Below are 22,570 nucleotides of genomic sequence, written 5' to 3'. Positions count from 1 at the left end.
TCATACTGTACTGTCAAAATATTTATTTTTGGTATTTATTAACAATGCATTCTGGTGTACGATGCACTAGCCCTTGATGTACTACTTGCCATTTAGGAGAATAAACCATAAGGCAGATTTTTGTGCAATTTCTGCACTGATTTTGAAGGGAAAATGCTCCAATTTGGCAGGTTGCAGATCCAGTGTGGGCCTAAGCATAACCAATATGGCTTAGAAATATTTACAAATGATGATCATTGAGAAGTGATTTTCACTTCAGATGGAAGATAATAAAATGACATTTGCTTGCCTAAACTTGATAAATTCTGATTTCAAGAGATAAAGGCATCCCCTTTCTCATTTCACCAGCAGAATGTATATTCCTGTAACAGAATATCACAAAATGGAGGCAATTTGCTTTGACTTGGTTGATGCATTGTTAAGGCCAGAAACATTCTATGCAAGTACGCAATCCCTTTGAACATACGCATTTTCTTTCCGGTACTAAGACGGAACCAAACCTCAATATAAAAGTCAGTGCCAGAAAACAAGATTCTCTTCAAACTGTTGCTCCGCCATGACAGTTCTTGACCAGGCTGTAGAATAAGACAGTTTGTGGAAATCCATGCTATAGCACCGCTTGTAGCAGTGCAAAGAAAACAAAATGTAAGTTTGATGTACTTGATTAGTGGGTTTCAGGCCTAATTTGTACAAATGGTGCTACATTTGTTAACCTGATATTTTATCAATGCAACAAAAACATCAATAAAATTGGTCTGACTTGATGGTATTTATTTGCATTCCATAAAAACAGCCTGATGACAATTACACAACATCTGTTTGGACTTGTCTTGGTGGAGTTTGCATCTCTGTCCAAGCCTTTACAAAACTCAGTGAAGCAAAGGAAATTGGGAACTTTGACATGCTTGTACACAAAGGGAACTGCTTTTACAAGGGTTTGTAGTTCATGAGTGTCTAAACAACCCTACTACTGTACTTAACAGACAATGAGACAAAAGACACTCCAGAGTCGACAATTGCAGTTTGTTCCTCAGAGGTAAGTTAGAAGCACTATTCGGCCAATCCAGGTGAAGAAGTGACAATTATTGCAACAAAGATGCCCCTGAATTCTCCCCCTCTGGGAGAAGAGCTAGCTTTGTGGAACAGAGGTGGTAAAGTGAGCCATTCCCTCAGGGAATGGAGTAACATCCACACAATGACAAAAGGCAGACAGATGGCAGCTTGAATTTTGATTGGCTGCTTGATGAATGGATAACAGCATAAGGGGAGGGGTCTGATTTTTAGCATTGTTTTTAAACATAGCGAGATCTGAACTGGAACTGGATACTGCAAGGGTGGAGCTAAAATCCTGAACCATTCTCTTGTTATCCCAATTCTGGCCATTACTTAAACTGCTACCACAATCCTTTCATTTGAATTTGAAAATTATTAAACAGCTATTTTATGTTGTGTATAATAATTTTAACATGGTTTGAAAACAAAACGTAATGAAAAATGTCCATGTAGAGTCTAAATCCAACCACCCGGTTTCTTCGGTAGCCATCAGCTGTTGTTGTGTGGTAAGAGTGCCGAGTCTATACACTTGTCGTGCATCTGGAGACCAGACATCTCTACCTGAGGACTCAGGTGATACCGAGGTAGTAGAGGACGCAATCTGCACATCAAATACGTGCCCTTTCCCGCTGTAATCTGGAATTGTATGCGCGGGAGACCGTGTTCCAGGCATCCATGTAGCGGTCCATGCACATGGCAATGCATTTCTGCAAAAAACAATGAGTTTAGATGTTATTTCCTCAAAGTAGCATGGATAGCGGTAAAGGGAAGTAATGCTTCTACCTGTTCAGAGTTGTCCAATGTGCTTCCTGGCTTGCCAATGCATTTCTTGAAGCATTTATCAGTCATTCTCTGCAATGCATGACAAATGGAATAAGGAAAGCATGAAATAATTCTAGTATGCGAGTACTATGGTACCTTTTGGGATACTTCAGTAAAGTTGATTTTATATTCGCAAATTCGGACTTCTGATAAATTCAGACTTTCCAATAAATGTGCAATAAATTAAGGTTTGCGTATTTTAAGCAGCGACATGATATTGACAACCAACGATTGTCAACTTACAACATTTTTCACAGTCGATCAAAATAGGCAAGTATTGTTTTAATGGCATATTTACTTGAATACGGATATCCGAATGTGCGAATATAAAACCAACTTTACCCAAGTTTTTTGGATCCCTTGATGGCCCTTATAAAAAGGTACTGTGGCAGTATAAAATACTGAAAATACTTTGAAACAATTAATTGCTTGGAAATTTGACAAATAATTACAAAGAAACACATTGCATTCAAGCAACACAATGAATTAAACATGACATTTTAAAGTAAGAAAGACTGAAATAGTATTTTCTGATAAAAAGCACTTTATTTCTAAACTTATTTACAAATTTGAAAAAACATTTTTACAGTATAGTACTGTAATGGTATGGGCGGTAATCTTGAAAGTTATTTACCATGTAAATAGCATAGTACATGAATCCATGCATCACTGTATGGTGGTATTACCACAGTATACTTTCTGATAGGGTACTGTGTTCATATACCACGGTACTTCATGGTACTTCAAATATTACCATGGTAGTAACATGGTACATGTTCAGAATTACAGTTTGGTAATTCTGGTAAGGACCATGGTAATACTACTACAACGTATACTTTTTGCTATGTGTATACGGTTATGATAATAGATAATATTAATGTACTTTGCTATAAAACTGTGCTAAATCATCATCACCATGACATTTACATTGTACTGCAAAGTATACCAAGGTAACACATTTTTATTAGAGTAATTCATTTATTCAGAAACATGTAATGTAAATCAATCCACCACAAGCCTATTAAATATTACATACTCATTCATTTTAAGAAGCACAATGAAATTAATTAGTACGGTTTCATTAAAACAGTATCAAGAGGTTAAAGTCACTAACCTGCAGCAGCTCTTGCGCATTTGCAACAGCAATCTGAACTTTGACCTGCTCCATTATAGTGCCAGTGTCCATTTTACCAGACGATGAGCCCGAAGAGAAATCAGAACCGAAACTGTCCATTTTACACACTTATAGATCTAATAACACTGACACACTGGATTAAAGTCTGTTAGTCGCTTCTATACATGTGATAATTTTGCCCTTGAGATGAACCGGAAGCGCTCTGGAAAGCATCCTGACTGTGGACTTCTGGGAAATGTAGTTTTTAATAACAGAAAAAACTAAATAAGTTCATAACGTCATGATTTTTAAAACAACTTCAACAAACGAGTTTAAGAGAAGGTGTTATTAGCATAAATTATGATTTTATAAGGATTTGATTTAACATAAGATTTTGCAATTTCAAACAGCCAACAAAATTACATTAATATGATACTATGTTAATATGTATATATATATATATATATATATATATATATATATATATATATATATATATATATATATATATATATATATATATATATATATATAAAACAATTTTTTTTTGTAAGTTTGCAATCTCGGCACCTGGTATAAATCTCTTTTTAAAAAATAAAAAATAAGGATTTGTGTTTCTAAAGGTTCAGCTTTATTGCAATACGGATTCTGTCCAGTAGGTGCCGCTGCATTCCAATAGATAGCCTGTTGCTGTAAAGAAATTAATTTACAATTTGCTCTTCGATTTTTTATGAATAAATAAATAAAGGGATACAGTTTATTTCAAAATATGTGTCAAAACCAAAACATGACCATAGCAGAAGTTAAAAGTGTCAAACCAGCCAGAAGGATTTTGTTTTGGAAGTCAGATATAATTGGTGTTGAGGACTGTGTAACGAGACAGTAACGGCTGTGTTTAAGCTCTAATAACTCTATTAGATATAAACAGTGAGTGTTGGCAGGGGGTCTGACAGTAATTAACAGTCACACAGTACAGTGATCACTCACAGCTCAGTACACTGGTGATGTTTGTACAACAACAGCTCTGAGAATGAATGAAAGATTCAAAGAGTAACATGCTCTTCCTGTGTCTGAAAGAAAACACTGTGGATTGATACTAAATACCTCAATGAAAGAGGCTCAATACCCATACTGTGTGTTTAGAGGCACTTAGATCATTTCTAGGAAAGAAATTCTACTCTCTTTAATTACGTGGAAAAAAAGTACATTTTCTATAATATACTTAAAGCGCTCTATTTTTGTGCACTAATTTTATACTTTATATACTAAAAATTCTTCTTTAGTACTTCTTAAGATCATCTTAAGAACATGTAAGTGTACTCAACTGTGCTATTTTGAGACACCATGAAATATGAATTTAAATGTGTTTTTAATATACTATCTCTGTATTTAAAAAAACATTTAGCTACCACTTGTAGTACACTATGGGTTCAAATACACTATAAGTGGTATCTAAATACATTTTTTTAAATACAGAGATAGTATATTAAAAACACATTTTAGTTCATATTTCATACTGTCTCAAAATAGCACAGTTGAGTACACTTAGATGTTCTTAAGATGATCTTAAGAAGTACTAAAGAAGAATTTTTAGTATATAAAGTATAAAATTAGTGTGTGAATTGAAAATAGAGCACTTTAAGTACATTATAGAAATGTACTTTTTTTCACCTGGGATACAGCAGTTGTATAAAATGGTAAAACCACGTACAGTAGGCCTACTGATTTATATATATATATATATATATAGTTTTAATTGAGTAAACATTGTTTTTGTTGTTGTTTTACTTTGTAATTTAGTTGTACTGTATTTAAAATCTCAAATTTCTGTCTATTTTCGGTGTTATGTTAGAAAAGACATGTTCTTACATTTCCATGTTAGAGATACATAATTGAAGAGAGTAGAATTTCTTTCCTTAAACTGAACTGAGTGCTGCTGAACACTTCATGCATAACTGGAATATGACCTTCCTGAGAAGGTGCTGCTATCTGTGGAGGACCAGATGATACTATCATTCACAAACACGAAAAACATGCATTATGTCTCAATACCAGTGCATAGTCACATTCATACACACATGTATGCTCAATAATTATCCGAAACACTTCTGATTACTAATAAAACGTGTCCTAAGATCACCTCCTCCGCCAGGATTGGACATTTAACATGCGGAAAGAGGAGGAGCGACTGAAATCCACACTACTCTCCGCTCACTCACAGTAGTAATGCTCTCCAGTGTGTAACAGGCAGATCTCACAGACTGATCATTCTCATCACGAGAAATGTTACTACTGAAATCTTTCAAGACGTCTTAGAGTAACGCTCGTCTTTAAAAGTCTAATGCATACTGTGCAAGTCCGCGCGACGAAAGGAAATAAGGTAATTCATATTACTTTTATCATACTTGGTTATACCACACAATGTTTTAATGTATACATGGACCGCTCCGTAGATTTGTCTGGCGAAAACTTGTCACTTTAACGTTAAATCTTTGAATAGGTTGCGAAATACTTTAAACATCATGTCCATTTCTTCATGTCAAGAATATATTTGTATTAAAGTTGCACGTGTTGCTATAGATGACCATAGTTACTGCAGTTAGCGTTATGATACATTCATACTGAATTTTAATGTATTAATATTTTCTCTTGACGGTATTTCTAGTAGCAATAAATGTAGTGACTATGGTATTTTTTGATTAACATGGTAAATTCAAGTCATTGTTATCTTGGTTGATCTATCTTTGGAGTTTTTGGTGTCTATTTAAAGAGTTTTTAAAGATTTGGTTTGTTGGCCTTATTATGTGACCAGTATTAAACACTTGTAAATGTTATTTATTTAACAGTGGTGTAGCTTTCATTTCTGTTCATACTCCTGTGCAATTTGCTTTGTTTTATGCATAACCAAAATTATGAAATGAGAGCTAAGAGCAGTAATTTTATCAGAGATCAAAGAGGAAGGCGATGATTTATTTCCCATGAATCATTAACCCTTGTACTGAAAGACAGGACAATCTCAAGGTAAACGAAAAGCTGTAATGTTTTAGTGCTGTTTAACAAACGATTATGGGTTTACTGCCGTCCAAGGATATGGTTGGTTCCAAGTGTAATTGCTCTAACTGTGATGTATCCACTGTCTAATTATATGTTAAGGATTTTTAAACACTGCTGAACAATAGGCCTTCTGAGTAATATCAAATGAATGTCATGGATGACTTGAATGCTTTATCCAAAGGGATCTAAAAGGAAATAGTTTTAATTCTTTCTTTTTTTTTTACTCTTTTATCTAGTTCAAAGATGTCTGTCAGTAATCACGAGAACCGAAAGTCGAGGTCAAGCTCTGGATCCATGAACATCCAGCTGTTCCACAAGACGTCACATGCAGACAGCCTACTTACCCACCTCAACCTCCTCCGCAAGCGACATGTTTTCACTGATGTAGTCCTGCGTGCTGGACATCGAGCATTCCCATGCCACCGGGCGGTTCTGGCATCGTGTAGCCGCTATTTTGAGGCCATGTTCAGCGGTGGCCTGAAGGAGAGCCGAGATGCCGAGGTCAACTTCCATGACTCTTTGCACCCGGAGGTTCTGGAGCTCCTGCTAGACTATGCCTACTCCGCCCGGGTGATCATCAACGAGGAAAATGCGGAGTCTTTGCTGGAGGCTAGCGACATGCTCCAGTTCCACGACATCCGTGACGCTGCCGCAGAATTCCTGGAGAAGAACCTGCATCCGTCCAACTGTCTTGGGATGATGCTTCTGTCCGATGCTCATCAGTGCCAGAAGTTGTATGAACTTTCTTGGCGGATGTGCCTGGCAAATTTCGCTAATCTCTACCACACTGAGGACTTCCTGAGCCTGCCCAAAGATAAAGTTCAGGAGCTCGTTTTTAGCGAGGAGTTGGAGGTTGAGGATGAAAGCATTGTGTACGAGGCTGTTATTGACTGGGTTAGAGCAGACATTGGGAGAAGACATCTGGACCTTCCCGACCTTCTGCGCTGCGTTCGCCTCGCCCTGCTCCCTGAGAGCTACCTGCTAAAGAATGTTGCATCCGAGGAGCTCGTCATGGGACACAAGGTGGGCCGTGAGATTGTGGAAGACGCTGTCCGTTGCAAAATGAAGATCCTGCAGAACGACGGAGTTGTCACGGGCTTCTGCGCCCGACCCCGGAAGGTCAGCCAAGCCCTCCTGCTTCTAGGAGGCCAAACATTCATGTGCGACAAAGTATACATGATTGATCACAAGGCGAAAGAGATCACTCCCAAAACAGACCTTCCTAGCCCTCGCAAAGAGTGTAGTGCTTGCGCTATTGGCTGTAAGGTATATGTCACAGGTGGACGAGGGTCTGAAAACGGATCTTCAAAAGACGTTTGGGTCTATGACACCTTACATGACGAATGGTCCAAAGCTGCACCGATGCTCGTCGCTAGATTTGGACATGGTTCAGCAGAACTTGACCACATTCTCTATGTAGTAGGTGGACACACATCCCTTGCAGGGTCGTTCCCTGCATCCCCATCTGTGTCTCTAAAACAAGTGGAGCAGTACAACCCCCAATCCAACAAGTGGACACTGGTAGCTCCTCTTCGAGAGGGTGTGAGCAATGCTGCTGTCGTAGGGGCCAAAAACAAACTCTTTGCTTTCGGAGGGACTAGTGTAAACAGGGACAAATATCCTAAGGTTCAGTGCTTCGACCCCTGTGAGAACAGGTGGACTGTCCCGGCCACATGTCCTCAGCTTTGGCGTTACACAGCGGCAGCAGTTGTTGGGAACCATGTTGTAGTCATTGGCGGAGATACTGAGTTCTCGGCGAGCTCCGCGTACCGCTTCAATAGCGAGACGTTCCAGTGGACCAAGTTCGGTGACGTGACTTCCAGGAGAATCAGCTGTCATGCGGTGGCGTCGGGGAATCGCCTGTACGTGGTCGGGGGATACTTTGGGGCGCAGAGGTGTAAAACCTTGGACTGCTATGACCCCTCAACGGACTCATGGGATAGCATAACAAGCGTACCATATTCGCTTATCCCAACAGCATTTGTCAGCACATGGAAGTACCTCCCATCTTGAAGAAAATACATCTGTTTTTTGGTGAGTATTGTCCGATGTCACTGTCCTGGACCAACTGACAGCATTTGCTTTGAATATTCATGCCCTCTCCGATGTATAAAACAGTAATTTTGTTTGTTGATGAAAATGTCTAACCGTAATTGGTGCTGTTGGGTGTCAAATAAAGACGAAATGTTTCTTAATAGTTTGAACAGGAATGTGGCAGCACAAATTACAGAGTAAAACACATCTCTCTGGGGCGTACAGGCTTTTCCAAATGCTTCCAGCAAGAACAGGATCAGGTTCATTCTTATAGTTCTGCCTATGGTGAGGCCTGTACCATTTTTTGCACATTGCTCCACTGAAAAGGGTTTTGCTTCCCTGGGTTGTTTACAAATCCTCTGTCTACTTTTAAATAAATGTCAGGGCTTATTGTTCTCGCTAGTGTACACAGTAGCCAGACAGATAGCAATCTCAAATAATGGTTTCCCACAGATCACCGATGTTTAGAGAAGGTGTGTTTATTTGATGTGTAGATTGATGTGTAATGTTTGGCAGGAAGATTCAAGGTTGGAAACTGGAACGTTTCATCTTGTCTGGTGACGTCTTTACAGGGCCCCATGCGTTATTTGCTGTAAAACATCAAGGATTTTTATAATGCTAAACTCTCGCTAGTTCTGCCTCTAAAACAGCTTGTCTTGTTTAGCACACTCACAGCTTGTTACCATAAGCTCAGCGCTCACTTAATGGAAGGACGCCTAGAGGAACTGCTGTTTGCCCTTCCTCAATAATAAACAGATGGTTTGGGTGGAGACGGGCAGAAGAGAGTCTGAGAGGCCTCAGATCTGCACGGCTGCAGTTGACAAGTCTCTTTTATCCACTTTGAGAGTTCAGCTCTTTTGAATAGTGCTAATTCGCCATTGATTTTTGCACAGAATAGCCTTGTCAGAAACAGTGGAGTGAGGCATGTGTAATAGGGTGCAGCTATATTTTGCACCATTTGGCAGCCAGCAGCTTAAAACTAAAAATACACGTAGCTTCAGAAGCTGTCATCTTGTAACAGGGGCAAGGAAATGAAAATGTTCTTTTCTTTGATGTTCATTTTTGCCACAACCCAACATGCATTAGAGTGCATCGAAGACACATCAGACTAAAGGAGTAGACTCTCATATAATTTCTCACCAGCCAGTCACGCCCATTTAAACGCAGATAAGTTTCTTTCCTTTTGTCATTGCATATCAGCACAGTGAGTCACTGTTTGACTTTGAGTTGGTACAGAGATATCCAGAATACACTGGAAAGCACTTCACCCAACATACTTTTTCTAAAAGTTTATACTTTTTCTTTATGCATTGTCTTTATTTACTCGAACAACCCCATGAAATGATTTGACAAGCACAGATCTATTTCCTATGTTGACGTATTGTGAATAACAGCCACAAAACTGTGCTTAGATTGTGGTTTAACTTGGGTTATGTTTGAAATAGCATGCTAGCATACTTTTCATGCAGTATGTGTGCAGTATATGACCTACTACATTTATCAGAAACAGAGCCTACAGTACTGTGCTTGATTATACCCCCTTTTCCAGTATTGGCAATGATCTGGATGTAATATCAGATATTTAAAGTGTTAGTTCACCCAAAAATGAAAATTCTGTCATTAATTACTCACCCTCATGTAGTTCAGCACCTGTAAGTGCTTTGTTCATCTCCGGAACACAAATTAAGATATTTTTGATAAAATCCGATGGCTCAGTGAGGCCTCTATTGTCAGCAAGATAATTAACACTTTCAGATGTCCAGAAAGCTACTTATTTAAAACCGTTCATGTGACGACAGTGGTTCAACCTTAATGTTATGAAGCGACGAGAATACTTTTTGTGCGGCAAAAAGAACAACGACTTCATTCAACAACATTTAGTGATGGCCGATTTCAAAACACTGCTTCATGAATCTTCGAAGCTTTACAAATCTTTTGTTTCGAATCAGTGGTTCAGAGCGTGTATTAAACTGCCAAACGCCCCCCAGTGGTGATTTATTGAAATTTCGAAAACACTTATGACATAATGAAGCCTTGTTTACTGAAATCACATGACTTTGGCAGTTTGATATGCACTCCGAACCACTGATTTGAAACAAAAGATTCATAAAGCTTCATGAAGCAGTGTTTTGAAATCGCCCATCACTGAATATTGTGAAAAAGTTATTTCGTTTTTTTGGCACACAAAAAGTATTCTAATCACTTCATAACATTAAGGTTGAACCACTGTAGTCACATGAACTGTTTTAAATATGTATTTTTGAAAGCGTTAATTATCTTGCTGGCAATAGAGGTCTCACGGAGCCATCGGATTTTATCAAAAATATCTTAATTCGTGTTCTGAAGATGAACGAAGGTCTTACGGGTATGGAACGACATGAGGGTGAGTAATTAATGACAGAATTTTCATTTTTTGGGTGAACTAACCCTTTAATCTCTTTTTGTCCCTTATATGACTACCAAAACAAGACATGTTTACACACATGTGAATTTAAAATGCAAAATAAGCATTTTATTACTGTAAAGTAAAGGTCTGTGATGAGGTTATTTGCATGCTACAGTTTAAAAAGTTCATTGTTGCATAATGCCTACCGGTTCACTTGCTAGGCTATATATAAAAAAGTTGTATAGCCTGTGTGTATACCATGCAGTATTCAGAGAGAAGGAAGTTATAATGTAGCTGAACATCACCCTGGTTACAGATGAATTATATTTCCTGTCTTCAGGCAATTTTAATTCTGTCTAGTTGGCAAGACTAGTAATCCAAACTGTAACATGAGCACCATGGAGGAAGTTATCAAGATCCTCTCATTCTTTGGTCTTGCAGAGCAGGCTGTAGTAACTGGCACTTACCCAACACTCACCATATGAGTCCTCTGTTTGTTGTATGACACACCTGATCTAGGTCAAGGGTCAGTTCCTGGCACTTGGGACGGTTTTATTATTCACGGAGGCGGACCAGTGACCGTCACGGTCAATACTAATGTTTTATTAATGCTAACCAGGGTGCTAACAGAAAGATCCTTTATTTTGGCAGCTGTGGCCAGCCATCTTTTACCGACACGTGCGTGGAGTCACCGCATCTCTCGAGCGCGGCTGGATCTGCATAAAGTTAATAGAATTTTTTTTCACTTCTTTGTCCGTTGAAGCGGGACCTGCAGAAAGAAATTGAACAATACAAAGCCCTCAAATTGGTTACCAGCCGTAAACAGATCAAACAGGTCATTCAGCCGCAAACTCGCTTGATGTAATTAATCAGAATTGCATAATATTCATACACCAGAAGATGTGAAAAGGGTGCGATTAGCATACAAACTGCCTTTGTTTTTCAAGCCGGGGGCGCATAGACTAGAAAGAGACGGTATTCTTGTTAATTTATAGACCAATTAGAACTCATAAACATAATAAAATATGCAAAAGAAAATTCCTGTAAGAGTTTAAGCTGCCGTCCTGTCACATATGATTTATTATCTAACTCTTGCTCATTAGTAAACATTGCCAGAATATTGAGGGGCGGATCATCATGCAAAGCAAAGGGCGTTTCCTAATAAATAAGGTGCTGACTTGGGATTGATCCGAGCACAGATCAATTCACACAGTAGTTACACAGCTGTTATTAATTCAGCCCTGTGACCCTCATTACAGCTGCTGAAGCCATCAGGAAAGAGCTGGAGCCAAACCACTACTTAAAGACATATTTATTTATTAGTAGCCTATTGTTTCATTTTTATTAAGGGTAATCATTACATACATAGGCCTATACATACATAAATTAATGTGAGTGATTAATATTCACATTTATTAAGTTTTATTAATTATGAAAAACAAATTCAAAAATAAAGGAATGTATTTGTTTAAAATGACTTAAATATTTTTATTTATTTAAAATCCATATTAATTAATCATTAAATTTGTTTTCACCATTATATAAAATACATTTATATAAGTGATTTAAACCATTTATTTAGAGTTTAAATAAACAAATAACATTATATATTTTCTAAAATAACTTCCAAATAAGCAGATAACAAAACTAAACAAATTAGTTGTGTTCAAGAAATATTTTATTTATTTTTTGGGATTGTTTAAGTTTTATTTACGGTTGTCATTACTTAGAGACATAAAATAGTGATAATATTTATTAATTAATATTTATATTTATAATTAATATTATTTTTTAAATTTATTTCTTTATTTAATATACAAAATATTATAAAAATAATGAAAAATAAAGAAACACATTTGATTAAAAAAAATTTAGTTAGGTAATATTTGATAATTTATTTAAAGTCTTACTAATGAAATTCCTACTCATATTTAGTACTCATATAAATACATTTTTTTAGTATTATTTAAATTATTTATTATAAAGTTGCAAACACAAGTGATTTACAATCAACGAAATAAAAAATAAAATAAAATGTTGAGAATAACCTCATTAAATTATGAGAAAAAACTTGTTAAATTTCAAGAAAAGTCGAAATAAAATGTTGAGAATAAAGTCATTAAATTATAAGAAAAAAGTTGTTAAATTATGAGAAAAATGTCGTTAAATTTCGAGAAAAAAGTCTAGATAAAATGTTGAATAAAGTCATTAAATTATGAGAAAAAAGTCGTTAAATTACGAGACCAAATTCGTTAAATTACGAATTTGTTCTCATAATTTAATGACTTTTTTCTTGTAATTGAACAACTTTTTTCTCATAATTTAATTACTTTAATCTCGAGATGGTTTTATTTTTTTATTATTGCTTGGCCCTAATCTTCTTCCGTATTAAAGACCATAAGGGTGTTTTTTTTATTTATTTATTCATTTTAAAGCATATAGTTGACTGCCTAATAAAATCATGGTCAAGTTTGAACGAATAAAGTAGGTGTAATGAAAAAAAACAAGAAGGATTTGCAGTGCTAGGTGATGAAAACAAGACTATAAAATCTAACACAAGCTGATTGAATCCCAGGCATGCGTTCGGGTCTTTAGACTTGCTTTAATGGAATTTCCAAGGGCTGCAAACTGGGTCAAAGGTCACTTGCTCTGCTGCTGGTTTGGGAAAGCTGATGGATAAGTGTTAGTTATGCAACGCTGAAGAGCTGTTCACTTTACTGAGCATTCGTTTAGCATCACTTCTCACGTCTTAAATTAAAGTGTCTGCCATGTCCCCGAAATAACACAAAGGTATGAAATACAGGCCGCTGATATTTAAATATAACTGTCCCTAAAGCTGCTGTACTTGTGAAAGGCTGATAGCTCTCAGGTAGTATTTTTAATGCTGCTGGAGTGTTGATCGTCTCAACAACGGAAAAATAGGCATCAGAGAGGATGCAGTATTGTGAGAAACGTCCATGTGTGACTTTACACATACGAATAGCATTTTAATTTACTGTTTTTTTCTGTCCACAACTGAACTTTGACCCTCATGCATCATGTCCAGAACAGTATTGATTAGAAAAAGATAATTATGCCTGCCGGTAAAGGGGTTCAAGCCTTTAATTACACCAGCAGACACATGGTGACATGTGTTGTGGTGTCAAGAGACACGGCGGGGTGCAAAAGGATCCGCTGGCTAGTTTTAGCAGTTAGTTCACAGTATTATCTAGACTTTACAGCGCTGTTAACCTTGTTAAACCCTAAATCAGCTTCAGCGGTGTCAATCTGGCCTCAGCATTATTCCTTGAGTGAGGAATCGGCCTAGCTGGAAATCACACATTTACAACGTGGTTAAAAAAAAAAAAAAAACCCTAATATATATATATATATATAAAATAATAAAAATATTTAATAATAGTTATTTCTTTAATATATGTAATTAATGTATTTTTTCCGCACACTTTGTGTATATATTTTTTCATTTGCTAGCATTAAATTATTTGTATAAAAATATTTTAAAATGTAAAAAAAAAAAAAAAAATTAAAATATTTTTATTACTATTAATTTTTTTTTCATTAAATTATTGTATTTTATATTGGCATTTTTTATGCCACTTTTCTCTCTAGATATTGGTTAAGCTTTATTCAAAACAGTTTACGCATTCCTAATGCAACCGCAAAGATAAAATGCACTCTTAAAAGATAAATTGTTCAAAAACAACAGCTTGGAACCGCTTGTTTTATAGATTGTGTAAAAACATGTTGTGAAAGTGGAAATTAGGCACAAGTGAACTTCATGATCTCATTACCTACATGTTTCAGGGGATGAAACACATTTAACAGGGCAAGAACAATTTTATAGTACAAGTTTTAAAGCTCTTTTGAAATCAAAAGCAGCTTAACATACCAAATGTGATCTCATTAGCAGGTGTTTGTGGATAATTTAGTTATATCGTACGATATGCATACCATGAAGCAGATACACATACCATAAAGCAAATTATAGTTTTGTCATGCGCTCAGTTTTTCAAACTAATGTGAAGGATTGTAGGTGAACCATTAAGAGTTCAACATGTGTAACTCATTCCCTGTTTTTCCGTCCTCAGATCTTTCAGCGTTCTCTGGAATGCAGCCGAGTTTCCCCCCCACGGGGCTTGGGAATGCCAGGGGGGGATGGGGAGGAGCTTTTCCTCCTTCACATTCACATGGACCTTTCACTGGAAGCCAAGCCTTAGGTCAGTCGGGATGGTAATCATGGCAACCGGAGCCCATCCCAGGTCGCTGCAGTTCTGATGGCGAGACTCGACCCAGAAGAGAGATGCAGACAGCATTATGAACGCATGTGTACATAAACTTACTAGATTTATCTCTTTTTCCACGTTTCGAAGTCTCGCTCACTCACACGGATCCTGTGCGTTCATTAATTAAGTAATTATTAACTCTTGCCTCTGGTCACTCACCTTAGTGCATGAAACAGGGCTCATTGTGTTCTTAGTAAACTCGGGTGACCTTTGAAAGAGGAAATGAACCCAAAACGGTTTAATAAAGTTAGGCTGTGCTGCCTTTTTTATATCAAATGTGTTCAAATATGGAATATAATACACTTATTCTAAACACTTTTCTGATCAGCACTGTATTCTTGTTATAATAGTACTAGAAGAATAGCCAGGCTGGGCTAATAGACAAGTTTGGGTCATTTTTCACACGTAAATAATAGAATATTTTGCATAAAGAAAATAAAGCCTGTTTTTAGGTTGTTTGCATTGCAGTATTATATGCAAGGCAAACAAAATGCATGTTCCTTCTAAATTTTCATTACCGTAATGCAAAAAAAGTCATTACCATAATGGAACAGAACAACAATGTATTCTTTAAATTGAATATATTCTAAAAATAATACTGAACAAATTATAGTAAAGTGTAAATATGATCTTAACTGTGATGAAAATAATGTTACAATGCAAAATAACCACCAAATAAGAAGTAAATATTTTGCTTGTAGACAATGAAGCCTGTTTTTAGTGATATTTTCAAGGCAATTAAAGCAGATTTTCCCTCCAAATTCTCATTACTGTAATGCAAAAGATTGGTTACCATAAACGAAAAGAACAAGAATACATTATTTAAATGATTAAAGTTATAATATATATGTGTATGCTGACTTAAAAATAAATACTTGACAAATTGCGGTAATGACGAAAAATGTTCTTAACGGTCATAGAAATAACGTCACTATGCTAAATCACTCTTACTGGTCCTAAAATAGACTTTCTTTTCTTTATTCAGAATATTAGTTTCCACAGAACTGTAGAATGTGTAGTTTACAATGTGAATAACAGGTGGTTAAACTACTAAAGCGGTGGATTCCTTCCCTAATGTTTTTGTGCCAATGGTTCAATAAATTATTTTCAAAGTGAGCAACATCCTAGCAAACGTCTTACATGTTGTTGCTGTACATGTAGCCTCGATTATGTTTTTTAGTAGATTTTGCACTTGTATTGAGACGCTGTCCTTCTCACTGTTGAACGGTCATCTACACTCATAAGGGTGTTTTTCTTAAACATTAGAATGTGTTGCCTGAGGCCAAAGAAAGCAGCACAGATGGAGACATGTTACCAGCTAAATGTTGCATTTGCGAACTGTTTTGCATTGAAATATGTTGTCTTAATTTGTGTACAACTTTTTGATATCACTGATCCTTGTTTGTTTTGGACATTTAATGCCAAATATAGTTTCTAATGTCTGTCAGTGTGTGTGTGTTAAAGACTTTTTTTTAATAAAATGTCTGAAAATGCTAAGTGTTCTCTTTGTAGCGCAAGGATTGGATTTGCGGATTAGCATGACTGTGATCCGCTGAGTGACAAGGAATGTGTTGCACCTTGTATAACTTGCTAGATAAGCTGGAATTTTGAAATTGTCAGTCACACCCAGTCGATTTCAACCACAGCGATTTCCAGCTGCTCCAGTTTAAAGTTTGATTTCTGTGCACAAACTTTATGACCTCACATTGATATTTTTGCTCAGAGATGGTCGTCTTCAGACATGACTCTTGTAAGGGTGTGTGGGTACGTGTCATGGCACCAGCCTCATTCCACTCATTCCCGGGCAGGTGTGATTAGTGGAAATGCCAACGAATGGCACAGAGACTCCAGACTGCATTCCTTTGCCCAGACTGTAGGGAAGAGATCTGAGTGTTGAAAGAAATAGACAAATAAATGAAGCCAATCTACGGTTTATATTAATAGGGAAAATGTATTACAAAAGTCTAACATTTCTTTCAAACAAACTTTTGAGAAACTAACCAGATGTTCTTACGATTCATCCAGAAGCAAAAAAGCCACTTCAGAGGGTTGTAGGACCACAAATATCAACACATTGTTCTCAAGGCAGATCATTAAATTGTCTCTATTATCATGTAGTGTGTAATATAACTGTTTGTGAATGTCAGTAATTCCTTCATGCTTCATGCTTCAAAGTCTTCATGCTCAAACCTACATAGGTTTGTAAGAAATTTGCATCATGCCCGCCTATGATCTTCATTGGCTGCCCACTAACAATGTCTACTTTGACCCACAAACAATGTAGTTGTAGGTCTGGGCCTGGAAGAGTTTGGTTCATGTTGTCGACATGTCCAGAAGATGCCGTTTTCTGTGCTGTGAAAGCCAATCCACATTGCATCACTTCCAAAAGATGAGGACTTTTGCTGGAATTGATACAGTAAAACCAACATCATTGTTACTGTTCGTATCACTGTGTATCAAGTGCTGAAGAAGATCTGGAGCTGAAATCCAGATATTGTAATGGGTCCTTTGTTTCGGCAGCTGTAATTGGCAGACCAATCAAAACAGACTGGGCCAGCTGACCAATCAGAGCAGAGTAAGCTCTCAGAAAGTAGGAGTTTAGGGAGACTGAACACTTTATCAAACCATTTCAGACACTGTGAAAAGGATGATGCTTCTACGTATATTATAAGAAAAATAAAGTGTCTTTTTTACCTTGGATGCATGAACAACCCGAATTCCGGAAAAGTTGGGACGTTTTTTTTAAAAATTTGAATAAAATGACTTTCAAATCACATGAGAAAATATTTTATTCACAATAGAACATAGATAAAAAAAAATGTTTAAACTAAATTTTATGCACAAAATGAGCTCATTTCAAATTCGATGCCTGCTGTAGTTGGGACAGGGGCATGTTTACCGTGGTGTAGCATCTCCTCTTCTTTTTATAACAGTTTAAAGACACCTGGGCATCGAGGTAATGAGTTTCTGGAGTTTTGGTGTTGGAATTTGGTCCCTTTCTTGTCTGATATAGGTTTCCAGCTGCTGAAGAGCTTGTGGTCATTTTTGACGTATTTTTCATTTAATGATGCACCAAATGTTCTCTATAAGTGAAAGATCTGGACCGCAGGCACGCCAATTCAGCTCCCAGACTCTTCTACGACGAAGCCATGCTGTTGTAATAGCTGCAGTATGTGGTTTTGCATTGTCCTGCTGAAATACACAAGGCCTTCCCTGAAATAGACGTCATCTGGAAACCTTTATATACCTTTCAGCATTCATAATGCCTTCCAAAGAATGCAAGCTGCCCATACTGTATGCACTTATGCACCCCCATACCATCAGAGATGCTGGCTTTTGAACTGAATGCTGATGACACACTGGAAGGTCTCCCTTCTCTTTAGCCCGGAGGACACGGCGTCCGTGATTTCCAACAAGAATGTCAAAATTGGACTCGTCTAACCATAGAGCAATTTTCCACTTTGAAATAGTCCATTTTAAATTAGGCTTGGCCCACAGGACAGGATGGCGCTTCAAGACCATGTTCACATATGGCTTCCTTTTTGCGTGATAGAGCTTTAGTTGGCATCTGCAGATGGCACGTCAGATTGTGTTTACCGACAGTGGTTTCTGGAAGTATTCCTGGGCCCATTTAGTAATGTCATTGACACAATCATGCCAATAAGTGATGCAGTGTCATCTGAGGGCTCAAAGACCATGTGCATCCAATAATGGTCTTCGGCCTTGTCCCTTACGCACAGTGATTTCTCCAGAAACTCTGAATTTTTTGATGATGTTATGCACTGTAGATGAAGAGATTTGCAATTTGATGTTGAGGAACATTGAAAGTATTCCACAATCTTTTAATGCACTCTTTCACAGCTCTGCCCATCTTTAATTCTGAGAGACTCTGCCTCTCTAAGACATCTCTTTTATAGCTAATCACCTGATATCAGTTAACTAAATTAGTTGCTAGATGTCCTCCCAGCTGAATCTTTTCAAAAGTTCTTGCTTTTTCAGCCATTTGTTGAAAAAACGTCCCAACTTTTCCAGAATTCGGGTTGTAAACCAATTGACGAAGAACTCCAAAACACAATGAGGAATTTTTATAATAGCATAATAGGATGACTTTAGTACATCAACATTGAGTAATGAAATCAAACATTCCTCTAATACATCCTAACCAATTCAGTCTTTTCCAAACCAAATCCATGGCTGAGCTCCAGGAGACTGATTGAAAAAGACATTGATACAGAAAGTAAGAGCTGGCCTGATGCCAGCCAGACACTCTTGAATAAGTTATGCATGTGGAGGTCAAAAGCCACGGGTCCGTGCACTAATAGAGCCGATCAGAGATGCCAGATGGGAGAAATCCCTAAAAGCAGCTGGGCGCATTCCCATGGGGAAGAAAACTGTTTTTCCAGACAGATGTCTTTGTAAAAATGATATTGCAACCATTGAAGCCTTTGCAATAAATAGGATGACAGTTTAATCTATCACAGGAAAGTTTGACAAATTTTGATGTTCCTTTAAAGTTTGAAGGTTACTAGGATCTACTAATGTTGGCACACTAGGTAAATGTGAACAAAATGGGCTGGGAAAAATGTCATGGCTGTTTATCCTCTTAGGTTTAGTTGGCAAAGATATGTTACATAAAGTATTAAATATGTGTTTCTCCACACAATTACAGTCTATTCAAACCAATATGTTTTGTTGAACAAATTAATGTTTAGTAGTATTTGTGTATTTACTTGTGTAGTAGAACCTGAGTTTAGTAAAGCCCAATAAAATTATGCTCAAAAGATACTCTCTAAAGTTACTCTTCTAATCAAGTCATGGGAACTTTTCATGTAATCCCAACAAGAAAGAATTAAGTTACTTTACATTTTACATTCACCTTTTGAAAATAATTAATTTAATTCTAACTAAAACAACATGAACAAGCAGCACAAATATTTATTTTTTTGAGTGTATTAAAACTACAGATTATCGACGGTATACAAAGTACATGATTAAGAAATGGTCTTGCATTGCTGACAGAGTATCTTTTGTGTAAGACTGCAAAAAAGGCGGCAAAAAACAAACTCCATTCATCACAAGCAACGTACTCCAGCTGAGCATGTTGATCCGCTAAGTGCTTCAGGTGTGAGCGCAGATGGGGAACAGCATCTGAATGAATGCGGCGAAACAAAAAAAGGCACGGGATACGAGACATCTTCCTTTCAAAGGGATCTTGGCAGGGTGTGTGTGTGCGCTAGCCTGTTTTTGTCAGATTGCTCAAAAGCACCATTGTCATGCAAAATGAAAAACCGACAAACTCAAAAAGATTCTGCCGCCGACGCAATTAATGCAGCGCACATAAATAGACGTTTGAAACTTGGCAGAATACAAAAGGACTAGCCAACGAGGTCTGGAAAGGAAGGACCGCCACAGCATGGACTGAAAGAAGGGGCGGTTGGCGTAGGCGTTTTCAGTGAGGGTAGTTGGTTAACGCTTGCCATAACCCTGAGCAGAAAGAGCGCAATGGGGTGGAACGGACACTGGGAGGGGGGAGAGGGGTCGGTTGCCCCCCTTCACCTAAATACTGGCGTGTGTCTGCCAGGCGGATGCGTGCAGCTGGGGGGCCTCCAGGAACACAAAGATCCCGCATTAGTGGAGAATCAGCTTCCAATGGTTGCCCCCCCATGGGGATATTACCTCCAGGGTCCGGGCCAGAAGCGTCCTTTCCAACCGTCCACCTCCTGTAATCGCAACTAAATCAATGTACTAACGAAAATGTTATTTTGCCTGCAGGAACCTCCAGCAAAGCACATCTTGTTTATTATGCACAGAAAAAAATTAGTATCCTCAGGCACTGTTCAAACTGAGGTTTATTGCCCAACCAACACAGCAACTCCCATTCCTTAAGAAATGCAAGAAATGTTGTGTAGTCAACACTGCCAGACAAGTCAAAGCAACGCCTAGGTAAAAAGTGGCCACAAAATGACACAATTCAGGCCATCTTTGACCACAGGCAGCTCAAAGTGCTGATGTGTAGATGCGTCTGTGGCATCTGGGCGCAGGTACTTTCCTTCAGTCGAGTCAAGATGTGATCTGTCAGGAACGTTAATTCTCTAGTGGTCTCCTCGAAGTCCTGTGGTTTAACTGGAGGGAGCCACCACACTATGGCATAAACAGCATTTACACAGACCTCAAGGTGTGTTGAGCAACACTGAGAAGCTTAGTGGGATAATATATGAAATGATCACCTTGCGAAAAAGTGTTGTATAACTTAATTTGAAATGTTGGGTCAGTACAAACCTTGATTTTGGTTTGACAGCCTCAAGATATATATATATATATATATATATATATCACCAATCAGGCATAACATTATGAGCACTGACAGGTGAAGTGAATAACACTGATTCTCTCTTCATCACGGCACCTGTTAGTGGGTGGATATATTAGGCAGCAAGTGAACATTTGGTCCTCAAAGTTGATGTGTTAGAAGCAGGAAAAATGGGCAAGCGTAAGGATTTGAGTGAGTTTGACAAGAGCCAAACTGTGATGGCTAGACGACTGGGTCAGAGCATCTCCAAAACTGCAGCTCTTGTGGGGTGTTCCTGGTCTGCAGTGGTCAGAATCTTTCAAAAGTGGTCCGAGGAAGGAACAGTGGTAAACCGGCGACAGGGTCATGGGCGTCCAAGGCTCATTATTGCACGTGGGGAGCGAAGGCTGGCCCGTGTGGTCTGATCCAACAGACAAGCTACTGTAGCTCAAATTGCTGAAGAAGTTAATGCTGGTTCTGATAGAAAGGTGTCAGAATACACAGTACATCACAGTTTGTTGTGTATGGGGCTGCATATCCACAGACCAGTCAGGGTGCCCATGCTGACCCCTGTCCACCGCCGAAAGGGCCAACAGTGGGCATGTGAGCATCAGAACTGGACCATGGAGCAATGGAAGAAGGTGGCATGGTCTGATGAATCATGTTTTCTTTTACATCACGTGGATGGCCAGGTGTGCGCAAGTTGCTTATCTGCGGAACACATGGCACCAGGATGCACTATGGGAAAAAGGCAAGCCGACGGAGGCAGTGTGATGCTTTGGGCAATGTTCTGCTGGGAAAACTTGGGTCCTGCCATTCATGTGGATGATATTTTGATGCACACCACCCTACCTAAGCATTGTTGCAGACCATGTACACCCTTTCATGGAAACGGTATTCCTTAACTGTGGCCTCTTTCAGCAGGAAAGTGCCCTGATAGATAGTCTGTCATCTTATCTGTATCTCTGTGGCTATAAACCTTGATGCAAGTAACTCAGAATGTTCAAAAATGCTTAAATGCGTTCTTGCCAAAGTTAATGGATGATGAGAACACAGGACAGGAAGCATAACTAACACGCTTTAACACGAGTCGCAGGTTCTCCTGCAGCGCACATAAATCTTCCCTCAGTAAAATGCACATCACTCGGCATTCAACACAAAGAGGTGGGCGCCTCCATCCGCCTTGCCAAATCTCTTTGTCTAGACACCATAAAAGAAGCCGGTTATTTGTGAAAACAATTGAGCACAGAAATCTCGGAGTCTCTAAAATTGAGACGAGAGACTTCTGAGAGCGTTCCGACAGAAATGGGCAGCAGAGAGGAACAGCGTTTTGGGGAAGGGGGGGAGCAGTAATCACTGTTTACACAATGGAGTAATTACGCTGAACAGTAGGGGGGGCGTCTGGGAGGGGCGGTGTGGACAGAAGCTTCGCTGACAGATCTAGCAGCGCTCTGATTAACAGTGAATGTTATTATGCGATGCCGAGCTTTGATGCTCTGCCTTGTGCGGTCGATGGCCTCAGGTTGAGGCGTAGC

The 22,570-nt window shown here is 38.2% G+C and overlaps 3 protein-coding genes across 6 annotated transcripts in view; 1 reads left to right on the top strand and 2 right to left on the bottom strand.

The window, feature by feature from the left end:
- Positions 1 to 759: 759 nt before the first annotated feature.
- timm13 (translocase of inner mitochondrial membrane 13 homolog (yeast)) lies at positions 760 to 3,207 on the bottom strand. The gene is made up of 3 exons (XM_067398786.1): positions 2,990 to 3,207; positions 1,837 to 1,905; positions 760 to 1,760 (listed from the first exon to the last, which is right to left on the bottom strand). Exons 1-3 carry the CDS (start codon positions 3,107 to 3,109, stop codon positions 1,662 to 1,664), a joined length of 288 nt encoding a protein of 95 aa, XP_067254887.1. The 5' UTR covers positions 3,110 to 3,207; the 3' UTR covers positions 760 to 1,661.
- A 1,875-nt stretch (positions 3,208 to 5,082) lies between these two features.
- On the top strand, positions 5,083 to 14,685 carry enc3 (ectodermal-neural cortex 3). The gene is made up of 3 exons (XM_067396429.1): positions 5,083 to 5,369; positions 6,280 to 8,077; positions 14,552 to 14,685. The coding sequence occupies exon 2, from the start codon at positions 6,287 to 6,289 to the stop codon at positions 8,054 to 8,056; it is 1,770 nt and encodes a 589-aa protein (XP_067252530.1). The 5' UTR covers positions 5,083 to 5,369; positions 6,280 to 6,286; the 3' UTR covers positions 8,057 to 8,077; positions 14,552 to 14,685.
- arhgef18b (rho/rac guanine nucleotide exchange factor (GEF) 18b) overlaps positions 14,551 to 22,570 on the bottom strand; it is a 57,248-nt gene continuing 49,228 nt past the window's right edge. For all 4 annotated transcript variants that reach the window (XM_067396422.1, XM_067396425.1, XM_067396423.1 and 1 more), the window contains 2 exons: positions 16,452 to 16,632; positions 14,551 to 14,954 (listed from right to left, as the gene is read on the bottom strand). The gene's annotated coding sequence lies outside the window, so the exon portion shown is untranslated. The remainder of the gene's footprint in view (positions 14,955 to 16,451; positions 16,633 to 22,570) is intronic.

The sequence above is a fragment of the Chanodichthys erythropterus genome, chromosome 10 (assembly GCF_024489055.1).
Source record: "Chanodichthys erythropterus isolate Z2021 chromosome 10, ASM2448905v1, whole genome shotgun sequence".
NCBI classification, from domain to species: Eukaryota; Metazoa; Chordata; class Actinopteri; order Cypriniformes; family Xenocyprididae; genus Chanodichthys; species Chanodichthys erythropterus.
The sequence above is the reverse complement of the archived record's forward strand: the minus strand, read 5'-3'. Positions and strand labels throughout refer to the sequence as shown.

Coding starts and splice junctions, on each gene's coding strand:
- timm13 (XM_067398786.1), bottom strand. CDS start 3,109: ATGGACAGTTTCGGTTCTGATTTCTCTTCGGGCTCATCGTCTGGTAAA. Junction 1,906..2,989: donor ATGCGCAAGAGCTGCTGCAG/GTTAGTGACTTT, acceptor CATGCATTGCAG/AGAATGACTGATAAATGCTT. Junction 1,761..1,836: donor CATTGGACAACTCTGAACAG/GTAGAAGCATTA, acceptor TGTTTTTTGCAG/AAATGCATTGCCATGTGCAT.
- enc3 (XM_067396429.1), top strand. CDS start 6,287: ATGTCTGTCAGTAATCACGAGAACCGAAAGTCGAGGTCAAGCTCTGGA.